Raw genomic sequence first — 14,214 nt, forward strand, 5'->3', positions numbered from 1 at the left:
AAAATCTGTCCCGAAAGCCGTGCCTGAAATGCGACTTGTTAGTCCCCGAAGCACTGGAGACTGTTTGTTAATTGTGAACTGCTCAAGCTAAACACTTTAACCACTAAAACTACCGACAGGATGTTAAATGTTTCCTTTACAGATGATGTTTTTCTTTCTCCGGTTTTGGACGAGAACTAAAGAAATTCTGACGACAGTAAAAGTCACCAGCGGTTTCTACAAACGTGCACGACTCGTCGTAGCGACGGGGTTACAACTTCGGTGCCCCCAAATGAACGATGACGAGGTAAAGCGACATCCAAAAGTTTGTCCCTTACGATTCCATCTGATGACTAATTCTACGGCACGTGTACTTTCTTCAGGCGACTTTACCTGCTGCCACCAATTTCCTTTTCCTGGGATAAAGCTTTACAACCCCAGTTTTCTCTTATCTGGTCATATACTGTAGATTATGAAGTCTCGTTAAATGTGTATACAAAAAAAATAAAGCTTGGAAAAAGGTAGAAGAGATTATTAATGCTCGCTTACTTTGTTAAAGGTCGGGTCTCCGATTTTTGAAAGCCAATGTCAACATTTGAAATCACCAAAACAAACACGCCCCTAACCGGTCCCACCCCTGTATCGATAGCTCCGCCCACACATACATACGTAACCCAGGCGACTAACGGAAAGAAACGTGTCTTTATCATAGCTGAAGGGAAGAACGATACGATTGTAGATAAACAAACAAGGAAAAATGCCACACAAGCATAATGATGTAAAGGACAAAGGCATATATTAGTTCTGTGTAACAAAGCAAAACCAACGTTACTCACCTATCGAGAAGGAAAAAAGCGCCTCGGCGTCTTAAGTAAAGTCGGCCACATATTCACAGGTCGGAGTTTCCCGAGTCGATAACTCCTGAGCTAAACGCTGTTACTACACAAAACGCGGTTGTAGCTGCCTCTCTACATTACTACGATAGAAAAGAGGTGTTATTTGTGTAGTAACAGCGTTTAGCTCAGGAGTTATTGACTCGGGAAACTCCAACCTGTGAATATGCGGCCAACTTCAGTTCTCTCCAGCGCTGGAAAGCTGATCCTATATTAACACGTCCTACGTCTTGCCTTATCGTAAGTCTTTTTTCTCTTCATTTCTTTGTTTTTATCCTCCATGTCGATGTTAAATCCGCTTTCTGCTAATGTCACACATGCGCACTGAACACTCTCTCCACCATATTGACAAGCCCCGCCCCTTTCTGCTCATTGGCTACACGTTTGTTTTGTTTTTCGTTTTGATTTTTGTTAATTATTCGGCCCGACTCAGTTTTCTGAAGCATTTCTCAAAAATCGGAGACCCTGCCTTTAATCTGCCAACATCCTTTAGTTTCTCCCTGTTCAGGGTCACCACAGAGGATCATCTGATCCATATATTAGATTTTGTTTGGCAAAGGTTTTCCACCAGATGCCCTTCCCAAGCTTGGGATCAGCTCTGAAAGTTAACCCCCTTCTCCGTCAGTGGCTGGGATGGTTCATTGCCTGGGGAATCAAGCCTCAGGCCATGGCGGTGAAAGCACGAGATCCTGCCACCAGACCAGCTGAGAAAGTGATGTGTGGAAATTAAATAATGGGCTGCAGCCTAGAAACTGTGACCAATACTGTGGCAGCGTGTCCACATGAAACAAACTCTCTCTTCTCACCAACAGACTGAATATTTGTTCTCTTCTCTTTAAGCAAGAAGAAGAAGAAGAAGAAGAAGAAAGGTAAAAAACAAAACACGTCGGAAACAACCGGTTGGTTCGGGAAGGTGGAAATGTCCTTCGAAAAAGTGAAACGGAGCAACATCCTAAATATTTACCTACTGCTGTAGTTTTACGTTACAGTCGAGGTGCCAGAACAGCCGCAGCCACGCTCCCACATAGACGTATTTATGATCCAACACCCCCCTACCTCCACCACCACTTGTCCTCTCCATCTGCAGGATATGAAACGTTCGACTGGGAGGTGTCAGTGTCCATTACGAATGCTAAAACTTTTCTCTCATCTCATATTTCACACGTCGCGTTTCCCCCTGACAGACCTCAACAATCATTAAGCACCGATACCGAGCGGCGCGCTCTGGGGTACATCGACGTGTCTACGGTTACTCTCGTTCCGCCTCATTTTGTATGCGTATACACAGGTTTTTGTCGAGCCGTCCGCTCGAAAATAGTCAAATCACAAATGAAGGACTGACTAAAAGGTACGTGGAATTTATTAAGAATGCCGGTCCACCTGCTCGTTCGTGCGGTCGTCAAGTGTTTGTCGCGTCTCAAATATTCACGTCAAAACCGACTCGTAGAATGTTGGTGCCGGGCTGGTTTGAGTGTTTCGGAAACTGCTGATGTCGCAGCAGAAACTATCCAGTGACTATATAGTGACTTGTTGATTAGAGAGGTCAGAAGACCTGGGGTTCACACCCCCGAAGAATCCCGGGATAAATCATATAACCAGTTTTTACAACCCCATAGAGCTGGGGTTCCCAAACTTTTCAGACCGCGACCCCGATAGTAGACTGCTGAAGACAAAAAAATAAATAAAATTTCTGGAAATCATCTCGCATCTCTCGATCCCCCCCACACCTTGGAGTTTGCATGTTCTCCCCGTGCCTCGGGGGTTTCCTCTGGGTACTCCGGTTTCCTCCCCCGGTCCAAAGACATGCATGGTAGGTTGATTTGCATCTATGGAAAATTGTCTGTAGTGTGTGAGTGAATGAGAGTGTGCGTGTGCCCTGCGATGGGTTGGCACTCTGCCCAGGGTGTATCCTGCCTTGATGCCCGATGACGACTGAGATAGGCACAGGCTCCCCGTGATCCGAGAAGTTTGGATAAGCGGTAGAAAATGAATGAATGAATTAATGACGAAGCACACTTGACATTTCCATGTGACGTAGATTAAGATCAAGCTGCACTTGAACGGTGGAACAACAGCAGCTGTACTTTAGGCAGATGGTAGAAACGCTGCCAATTCAAGAGTATTGATCAGGAACAGCAAAGGCTCATCACGATACACAACAGCTGTCAGTGAGACCTTTTTTCCATTTATTTTATTTATTTATTTATGCTGTGCGGTAAGCGTTGATTGAGATGCACCAGACGCTCTCCTCTAAAATCAGCCTTTTAGTCTCAGTGTGTTGCATATTTGAGCATGTTCTCAGCTCTATCAGGAGCTCATTAACGCAGCGGTCTCGAGCCGATCACGTGTGAGAAAACGAGGCTCCAAACACGATAGTGTAAGCCTAGCGAGCGCTCGTGTGCCGTAACACACGTGAGCGTCTTTTTACCCTGCCTGCCGCACGTACACACATACACACACACACACACACACACACACACATATATATATATACATATATATATATATCACACACGGCATTTTTTCCTCTCAAACACACCAGCTCGGGTTCTCGTGTAATCCTATAAAAAGCGGCAGGTGAAAGGAATATAGCAGCTTTATTGCCGCTACACAAAAATTTGCCCTCAGCGCAGCTTCTGAATTTAAAAAAAAAAAAAGTTTCACTTTTTAATAAGCTCCGGGTCATGACATAGCAACCGAGTGAGAATAGCGAGCGCGGTGGGCAAAGTTTCACATGGTGCAAAACATTTGATTACCGATATTTCAGTACTGCGTTATGGTCATAAAATAATGAGTGTTTTTGGAACCTGTACAACATGTCAGTGTGCATTGGGCCTCCAGAGTTCCACCTCCACCCAGTGTGTGGATTTTGTATGTTCTCCACCCATGGCTTCCTCCAGGTTCTCCGATATCCTGCCTCAGTCCAAAGATGTGTTGTAGGCGGAGTAAGTATGTGATCGTACCCTGTAATGGGCTGGTGCCTCATCCAGGGTGACCCCCACCTTGTGAACAGACAGGATGGGATGAACAGATAGATGGACGAGTGGACAGATGGATAGGTGGATGTATGGATGGTTATGTGGACGGATGGATGGATGGATGGATGGATGAACGGGTGGATAGGTGGATGGATGGATGGCTCAGATAAATGGATGGCTGACTGGCTGACTGGATGGATGGATGGATGGACGGACGGACGGATAGGTAGGTGGATGGATGGATGGATGAACTGATAGATGGATGGGTGGACAGATGGATAGGTGGATGGATGGCTGGCTGGCTGAATGGATGAATGGATAGGTGGACGGATAAACCTAATCTGAATAACAAGAAAACTACTAAAGACTTACCAGGCCAATTAATTGACACTAGCTAGGGCTGGTAAGTGTGTTGTCATGGTTACAACATACTCAGAGGGGAAAAAAATGCAAGCGTGAAAGCAGCCTAATTATTCATAATGTTGCTTAACTGCATTCATTTATTCCCTGGTTTTCTTCTGTTGCACCACTCAGGAGCAACGGTACTGAAAAATCATGTTAAAAAAAAAGTAAAGGAAGATAAATTGGATGTGAATGTTTCAGAAGTCCTGCTGTTTCGGGTACGTTACAGACAGATACCTAAAAAAACTTGATACACTTATTTACGGCTTCTACTCGATCAGAATGAAAATCTGCACCCTCACCAGTCCTCTGCGGATAAGATCGGATCGATCTCAACGTTTGCGCTCTTTCCCGAACGTCGGCTGTGCTTTGTCAGAGCCTTCTAGCGCGTGCAAGGGTCCGACAAAGACGCTCCAAAAAGTCAGAAAAATGAAGATATAGGAGGAAAAGCACAAGGAGGAAAAGCACTCACTCACTCCTCCACTGATGCACTCATTAGCTGCTCAATGATCCTTCACTTTCTAAAAGGAAACCTTACGAGAAAACGGCAACATTTCAGCAAGACGAATATTCAATAAAGTTCACCGCGGCTCTGACAGCGTCCCCAATCCCGCCGGTGACATTAGCGATGCGCACTTCAGTCGTTTTTTGTGACAAAGTGCACCGCTGTGGTGATTGTTATACTAATAAAAAAAAATAATAAAAAAAGTCACGGTTATTACTCTGTGCGGCACACGAGCCGAGACGTCAAATCGGGGACGAAACGGCGAGGAGCAGGAAATCGGGAAAGATTGCAGTAGTAGGGAGATTTTTATAGCGCTGATTGATTCTGCTAATGTTCCTTTTAAAAGCGTTCCTCGTGAACCCAGTGTAGGCCGTCATTACCGACCTAATTGGTTGTAATAATGTACCGTACGCCGCCTTTGCCTTTAATATCTCGGTACATCTCCCACAGAGGCTTCTTCAATCTGATGATGGGCTCCAACCACATGATGAAAAGCGCCATTTAAAAACGGCGTCGAAAAGATAAGAAGGAAAAACAAATCCTTCCAAAGATGGTGGGAATGTTTCGGTGAGAAATCAGTACGGTATATGGGCAACTCTCAAATCTGATTGGTCGGGCGGTGTTGAACGAGAGTCCACATCGGGAGCTGCGAGAGAGTACAATCGAGTTTCATATTAATCGTCGCACTAATGAGTTATTGTTTCTATAGCAACCGTTCACTCACAGACGTTAGCATCCATTGCGTACGTTTCTGAGGCTGATATTTAGGCAATTAAAAGAATGCTAAATAAGAAAGAAGTAGGGTCAGCGTTAAGCTTTCTACTGTATAATAGTGTCCGTGTCACTCCGGATTAATGGAAAATAATCAACTTCCGCATTGTAAAAGAAACTTTGCTTCGTGTTTGGTCGCAGCGCACAGCTGCACTGTTGATTATTTTCCTATAACAGTGTGTTCCTGAGGGTTTTATTCCTTTCATCTGATCCCACGGCCTTTTACTTTTCATAGAATCTTTCCTCAGGTCACATCGGGCTCAGTAGGCAAAGTGAAAATATTTATCATCATCATCATCCTCACTCTTCTGTCCTCTTTCCTGCATCCCACGGATTCTGGGATAGACTCCGGATCCAACGTGACCCTGATCAAGATAACTGAGCGAATCAGGATCAGTCCATGTTTAAAATAATTCCTGATATTAGCGATATTAATGGTGTCGGAAAGCGCTCCCCGTTACCCCGATCAGACGCGGCGGTAATGTTGGGATTTTTAAGTGCTCTCTGGATATTACTCTCCGAGAAGAACGTAGTGAACTGAGTGACTGTGGAATGTGAAATGCGTTTCGATCAGTTCGTCGTTGTTATGCAAGCGACCCGGTGATCTGGTGTGCTCGGTGACTAATCTGAGCTCTTCTTCAAACCGTCACTTACCGCAGTGTGTGTTATACTGCCATGCAAATGCGGGGACGAGAACAAATTTCGACTGCTAATTAAACTCCCCCGAATCTCGTGCAGCAGGGATTTTTAAAAAATATTTTTTACCCACAGCCCGCGTCCCCGCTGGTCCTTTCGTTCCTGAGGCGGAATTAATTAAAAGAGAAACGTGGCACTGGCGAGATCTGCTACACACCTGAGCCAGAGGATGCTTAGCATGCTTTCCTTGTATATTTACTACGCACAAACGTGTCTGTGTGTCTAAATCTCGGTCAGATGTTGATGATCAGACCTCGGGGGTTATATTACTTTCAGTATTTAAGAGGTGGGGGGGGGGGAGACAGCTTAGAACAAGATACCAAAAAAAAAAAAACCTGATTTCATTCGCAAGCTTAGAGGAGAGCTAAAAGTCGTCATGATGCCGTGCTGAGAAGATTCGGTGTTAGGAAGCTGAAGTAGGCTTGAAGTGATGCTGAGAACAAACGATTCCCGCTGTTCAGGTCCCACGGCATAGCGAGACAAATATGAATGTGACTTCTTTGTTGTTGTTTTTTTAAATCAACAATCAGCTACTGATTACATTACAGCCATCATTAGATCTCTTATCTTCAATTGAGATTAATGTAATTGGATGCTACAAAAGGAACTCCGGTAGTTCTGTAGCAGTGGAGATAGTTGTGCGTTGCTGTTGGAAGATTCTCGTCACCCTGCGTTGTGCGTTGCGGACACGGTATATCTTGATGCGTTCCTCCTCCTTCTGCTTTGGTCTGTTATGTACGTTGTGTGTCTTGTAGGCTCGTAATACGGTGTAAACTAAACTATCGCGAACTGACGAGCTTTACCTTTCCCTCGGAGGGAAAAAAAAAAAAGAAGAGGGCATGGCCAGATACATTGCTGAAATTGCTAGCGTCAGAGTTCAGTTTTTTTTTATTTCCCACTAACAAAGGTTGCAACACTGAAGAAAATAAACGTAACTCAAACGGTTCCCGACTCAAACAAGAATTTCACGGAGGAAGGGTCACGTTACCATAGTAACTTGATTAAATGAACCAGACGTGGCTTTAAACGGGTTATAAGCGCTAAACCCTTCTTTTTGTAACGCGCTCGAAGATACACGAGCCCACCCTGTTCCTGTATTGGCTAGTGTGACCACGATTGACAGAAGACACGGAATAGGCCCCTCCCACTCCCACGGCACGGCCGGTTTTACTCTATCGAACTCTACAGATGACTGCGACATCATCGGGATTTGAACTTCTGATCTTTCTGCGACGAGCCGAACGCTTTTACGTTCCGTTTGAAAGGTCATCCGGTGGATCCGTTTTTGGTATATGGGTCTCTCGTCGTTTAACCAGATAGGAGCCTGGTGTCGGACGCCCGAAAATAACTGCCTGGGATCGCTGCCAAGCGGAGCTGCAGATGGAGTGTACTGAATTTACTAGAAGGATTTTATAATAACTCAGACCTTTGCTGGAACAGCTAGTGAGGAGAAGCTCACATTAAGTCGCTCGCTGTTCTATCATGAGCTAAAAACACAGACTTAAGGTTAGGTTTGGAGACCTTTATGATGTCAGACTGCACACTGACTTGTTTATTGGAGGATGTCGATGTGGTTTAAAATCACGCATCACAATTTAAAACATGATGATGAACAAAGACGACTAAAATACTCACAGAACATCAATATTTAGTGCGGAATTGGACGATTGTGGCGTCTGACCCTGAAGATCGGATGTAAATGATACTTTTTTAATTCTAATCTGTTCTATAATTAACAAGCCTTTTTACAGTATAACATGATAAGTGATGGCATTAAGGCGCCACACACCTGCCTCCATCAAAACATTGGCTGCAACGGCCTCACACCCACCCTCACTAAGACAACAGCCACACCCCCTCCACGGCGCCTCCACCAGAACAGCCACACACCCACCCTCACTAAGACAACAGCCACACCCCCTCCACCAGAACAACCTCTGGCACGGCGCCTCCACCAGAACAGCCACACATCCACCCTCGCTAAGACAACAGCCACCCCCCCCACCAGAACAACCTCTGGCACGATGCCTCCACCAGAACACCCACACACCCACCCTCACTAAGACAACAACCCCACACCCCCCCCCCAGAACAACCTCTGGCACGGTGCCTCCACCAGAACAGCCACACATCCACCCTCGCTAAGACAACAGCCACCCCCCTGCACCAGAACAACCTCTGGCACGGTGCCTCCACCAGAACAGCCACACCCCCACCCTCACTAAGACAACAGCCACACCCCCTCCACCAGAACAACCGCTGCCCCGGCACCTCCACCAGAACAGACACCCACCCACCCTCACTAAGACGACAGCCACACTGCGTCCGCCAGAAAAACAGCCGCCATGCCACCTCCACCAGAACAGCATCACGCGGCCTCCACCCGAACAACAGCCACTCTTTCTTTTCCTAAACATCCACAGCTCAATATCCTACATACTGCATCCTGATCTGTTTGGAATTCATCTCTTTTACACCCAAAATAAAGTGACTGCCTGAGAATTAGGCAAACTTTTTTGCACACTTATGCAACGTTCCCAAGTTGCTTGGAGCTGCCAGTTATCAACAGCATGCATACTCGCCTCCACTGATGTCCCCGAGCTCCGTCGACGACCTTGCAGCCGTCGTCACTGTTATTTTATTAACGCTGCTTTGAATTTTGCTTTTTTTTTTTTTTTTTTAAACATACACAATATATATACACACACATACACACACTATATATATATATATATATATATATATATATATATATATATATATACACACACACATACACACACACACACACACACACACACACGGCTAATCGTTACACAACTGACAAACAAATCTAACAAACACCTTTAATAAACAAAATAGAGTATGCTCTTTCTTTCACCAGACACTTCAGCGTGTCTGCTGATTCATGTAAATTCATTCCCACATACTCACACACCATACGGAGACGTGAGCCGACTTGCCTGCGTGCGCGTCGTCGTGGCGAAACGATTTAATTTGATATGCGTGTACCGCTGTTAGCGTTAAAGTTTACAGCCCTTCACCGTGTCATCGAACGGTCACTTTATCTGAAAAAGCGCAGATGCGCACAGCACCACTGACAGCTAATTACGCTGATTATCTGTTATTTTAGTATTCCAGTGTACTTCCATATGACTTCTGGCCTTGTTTTGCAGCATGGTTTATGATGAATAATACATAATGGTTTTAGCACATCCGTTCAGATAAATAGCAGATAAATATTATTGCAGGGTCCGAGATTAACGCAAAAAAAAAAAAAAAAAAACACAACACAACACACACACACACAAGGTTAGACAACTATGAAGGCAAAGTATGATGATTAATACGGTCGACTCCACACACAAAATTGCTGAATTCAATCACCTCAAATTAACTAAAAATAAAGCGAGCCAAAGCAAATCCATGAGTCGTCCATACAACTGAATAGAAAGTCTAGCTATCGAATTAGGACAGAACAATGCTGCCGATTTATATGGTGTGTGTGTGTGTGTGTGTGTGTGTGAGAGAGAGACACTGTGGCTGAGCTGTTTTACTGGAACGGTTTAAACAGTAAAAACCGGGAACGAAAAATGCTCCACGTGGTTAGAAACATGCATTTAGATCATTTTTTTATGTACATGGAACTAAACACATACTACATACACCCCCCCCACACACACACACACAGATATACAGGCTGATGGACATTACAATTTAGTTCACAAATTGCTGCATAATCACAAACACTCATGCATAATGTATACTCACTCTCCCCTGCTTGCTTGCTTGCTCACTCACTCTCTCTCTCACACACACACACACACACACACACGTATGTAGAGACATTTCAATTCGTTTCACACACACTCCCATGCACTCGTACATAAAGCTGACACACACGGTCTGACGCTACTGTATCCAGATGCCTCCCATCAACTGCTTCACTCAATTTATCATAACTTAATTAACCGCTGAACCTTGCAACGAGCGCTTCACATCAGCCTTCAATTAACAGATTTCATTTAGCAATATGGCCACTGCATTGAAATCAATCAGTGCTGAGTAGTTAACGGTGTCACGGCGCAAACGAGCTCTAATGACTGACGGAAGGATTAAACTCAATGCCAGTGCGAACACACCAATATCAACTGATAGCGTTAGGAGTCCCAGCAGGCTCATGCTCTTGCCCTCTCTCTCACATTTTACACACACACACACACACACTTACTCGCTCGTCTTTAATCCCGATTAATAAATAACACACCGTTTAAATTTTGTCATTCATCCTCACCTTCCTCTATGCATCGACACCTGATCCGCTTATACGCTCCTTTATACCGCAGCGCTGGTGAATTTTTGTAAATCCAACCAATCAGGTGGTGTTCAATTTTCTAACGCTTCACATTGTCGCTGCTATAATAGGTGTCTTCCTGGATGGCCTAGTGGATAGCGAATCCGTTTAGCATGCAGACATTTTGTGGGGCAGTCGTGGCCTAATGGTTAGAGAGTCTGACTCGTAACCCAAAGGTTGTGGGTTCGAGTCTCGGGCCAGCCACGACTGAGATGCCCTTGAGCAAGAACCCCCCAACTGCTCCCCAGGCGCCACAGCATAAATGGCTGCCCACTGCTCCAGGTGTGTGTTCACGGTGTGTGTGTGTGTGTGTGTGTGTGCGCGCACTTTGGATGGGTCAAATGCAGAGAACAAATTCTAAGTATGGGTCACCATACTTAGCCGTATGTCACGTCACTTTTTTTTTTTTTTTTAATAATAGCTCATTCATAGTAACTGATCCAGCAGGCGCTCGACATAGAAACGTCGCATATAACAGATGTTTGTTTTGCCGTTAAAGAAGGAGTCTCCAGTGTCCGTGCAGTCAGCGTAACGGACTGGGAATCAGCTGCAACCGAGATTCGTGAGCGTGGAACCCGAAATATGTCGCAGGACATCAAACAACTCCAGATGGATAAAATGTACAGCAAGCCATAGTTTAATTAATGAATAAAAATGAATACAACACAAATATTGCCAAATCGCTTCGGTGTACTGTACATCAATAAAAAGACTGGTCGAAATAATCGGCTTTATTTTGTGCTTTCACACAACAATGTCTGATTATTTTCCAATAAAGTCAAGACAGTCCATAATAAAAGGTAAAACGGTGTTAATAAAAGCAAACCGGTAGTCAGTTTATAGTGAGGTGTCCACTTTAGCAAGCTTAATAAACAAACATCGCAACGATCAACGTTACCTCTGAAGTTTTAACATCAAGAGAGAATTTTCCACAAACGCTAAACACTCTGACCGCGAGGAAATCTCGTATGCGGAGTTGAGAAAGGGCAGCAGGAAATTGTACCAGTTCGTTGTACCGATTAAGATGCAGAAAATGAAATTAGACAGACTTTGCTTTCGGGTTTTCATTTTGGCAGCGCTCGTACACGCGACGATCACAAATGCTAATACACGTTTTGAGAGTGGATTGAAATGCTGTTACTTATTACACACGGTCATAGGGGAAATGTAATCGCAAATACTTCTTCGAATTAGCATTTCCTAATTAACATTTAAATTTTAAATAAAACCCGAAAAGTGTGGCCGTGCTGGTGAGCCAGATTGAAGTCTGATTGCTGTATTACGCCTAAAATGCAAATCGCATCCTCGTATTTGGCACGTGCCACATCAAAAATCTACGTTTGGGGGGTTAATGGACAACATGTGTTGTAGTGTGTTGGTAATCAAATGTGGCTCTGAGACAGAAGCATTAACACTAAAACATCTAAGTGGTTTGAGTAATCAGATTTGTTTTAAACAAACACTGACCAAGGGTTCTACTCGTTGTAGAAATGTATTCATCTCACCTTTACCTGTTTTCAATACGTCACTGAAAACAAAGTACTATGTGCACTGTGGCAGAGCCTACTGCATTCGATTCAATTGCTACTGCATTTGATTCCGTTTCAGTTGTATTCGATTCAGAGCAAGTGAATCTGAAATTATGCCTACTGCATTCGATTCAGGGCCTAATACGTTTAAATTAGTATCTACTGCATTCCATTCTGAGCCTATAGTAATAAAATTAACGTCTACTACAGTTGATTCAGAGCCTACTTCGTTCAAATTAGCACCGACTACATTTGATTCGACACGATTCAGGGCCTAGGTTGCATTCAATTCAGAACCTAGCGCATTCGATACATTTAAATTGGCACATACTTCATTCGATTCAGTGCCTATAGTAATAGAATTAACGTCTATTACATTTGATTCAGAGCCTATAGTAATAAAATTAACGTCTACTACATTTGATTCAGAGCCTACTTCGTTCAAATTAGCACCAAATACATTTGATTCAACACCTGGTGCATTCGATTCATACAGCATTCGATTCAGAGCCTAATACATTTTAATTAGCACATACTGCATATCACTAATTCAGAGGCTAGGTTGCAGTCAATTCATACTCCATTCGATTCAGAGCCTATAGTAATAGAATTAACGTCTACCACATTCGATTCAAAGCCTACTTCGTTAAATATGAATCGCCAAAATTTGTAACTTGACCGAACAAAACAAACAAAAAAAAAAAAAAACAGCTAGATGCTAACAGGCGCGTTTACCGTGAAAGCGCTTGGTAGAAAACGCCAACCTAAAAAATATACATTTATAATATATCCTCTACTAACTAAACAAAATAAAAAAAAATAAGTTAGTCGAATATTTACATGGTGTCTAACGCCTTCCTTTGCAACTCCTACTACCTCTTAGCAACGTTAGCTAAAAGGCGATATATAGCAAATCACTGGTATTTTACCAGACATTTAAGTTCTAAAATCATTTCAGAAAAGTTTATAAATCTTACCAAGCAGTCTAGACGAGATTTTTCTTATTCTGACTTAATTAACCATCGACTGAAAGTGCGGAATAATTTGCTCGAGCACCTGACATTCATCTGAGTGACTCGATTATGGAAAGCCAAATAGAGCAAAACTCGTTTAGATTTTGTTCAATTAAGAAAATGTATTATTAAAATATATTTTTTAATAATAATGTTTTTGTAAGAAATTATAATGCATAAAAAAAAGAAGAGAATAATTCAGTTGTTGCTGGGAAATTACACGTGCATTTATTTCTCTCATACCACAGCAATTTGCCAACAATTACAGTCCACAACACAACTTAACTCCACTTATCACTTACGTTATAACACTCTCTCTCTCTCTCACTCACTCATTTTCTACCGCTTTATCCGAACTATCTTGGGTCACAGGGAGCCTGTGCCTTTCTCAGGGGTCATCGGGCATCGAGGCAGGATACACCCTGGACGGAGTGCCAACCCATCGCAGGGCACACACACACTCTCATTCACTCACACAATCACACACTACGGACAATTTTCCAGAGATGCCAATCAACCTACCATGCATGTCTTTGGACCGGGGGAGGAAACCGGAGTACCCCGAGGAAACCCCCGAGGCATGGAGAGAACATGCAAACTCCACACACACAAGGCGGAGGCAGGAATTGAACCCTGGAGGTGTGAGGCGAACGTGCTAACCACTAAGCCACCGTGCCCCCCCCCCCCAATGTTTTTCTCTTTATTGACATGCAGCCTTAAAGGTGGGGTGCAAGATGTTTGATAAATGCTTCAGAAAAAAGAGTCGGGCCGACTAACAAAAAAACGTGTAGCCAATTAGCAGAAAGGGCCATGTCTTGTCAATTTGCGGTGGAGAGAGTGCTCAGTGCGCATGTGTGACATTAGCAGAAAGCGATTGAAACATTGACATGGTTTAGACCTGACGTTACCTCTGCCTCTGGTTCTAGGTGTTGAACGTCATCTTCCGCGTGAAACTGAGCTAAACCTTTCACGGTACAAAACACAGTAGTACAAAAACACATTTGTATTACCATAGTATTATTCATTGAGTTCATTTATTGATAAAAATATCCCCTCGACCAGCTGCCCCACAGGAATTCTGTCATTTTGCGTCT

General features: G+C 43.7%; 1 protein-coding gene across 9 annotated transcripts in view; it reads right to left on the reverse strand.

The window, feature by feature from the left end:
* gpat2 (glycerol-3-phosphate acyltransferase 2, mitochondrial) overlaps positions 1-13,193 on the reverse strand; it is a 213,128-nt gene extending 199,935 nt beyond the window's left edge. For 7 of the 9 annotated variants that reach the window (XM_027151277.2, XM_027151276.2, XM_027151271.2 and 4 more), the window contains exon 1: positions 13,085-13,193. Coding sequence is in view for 2 of the 9 variants with exons in the window: in XM_047800020.1 (XP_047655976.1) it covers positions 12,948-12,949 (2 nt within the window). In the remaining 7 variants the exon portion in view is untranslated. Of the gene's footprint in view, positions 1-12,947; positions 13,026-13,084 lie in introns of those variants that run through there. The other 2 variants (XM_047800020.1, XM_047800019.1) reach the window with 2 other exon arrangements.
* Between the last annotated feature and the right edge of the window lie 1,021 nt (positions 13,194-14,214).

The sequence above is a fragment of the Tachysurus fulvidraco genome, chromosome 14 (assembly GCF_022655615.1).
Source record: "Tachysurus fulvidraco isolate hzauxx_2018 chromosome 14, HZAU_PFXX_2.0, whole genome shotgun sequence".
NCBI lineage: Eukaryota > Metazoa > Chordata > Actinopteri > Siluriformes > Bagridae > Tachysurus > Tachysurus fulvidraco.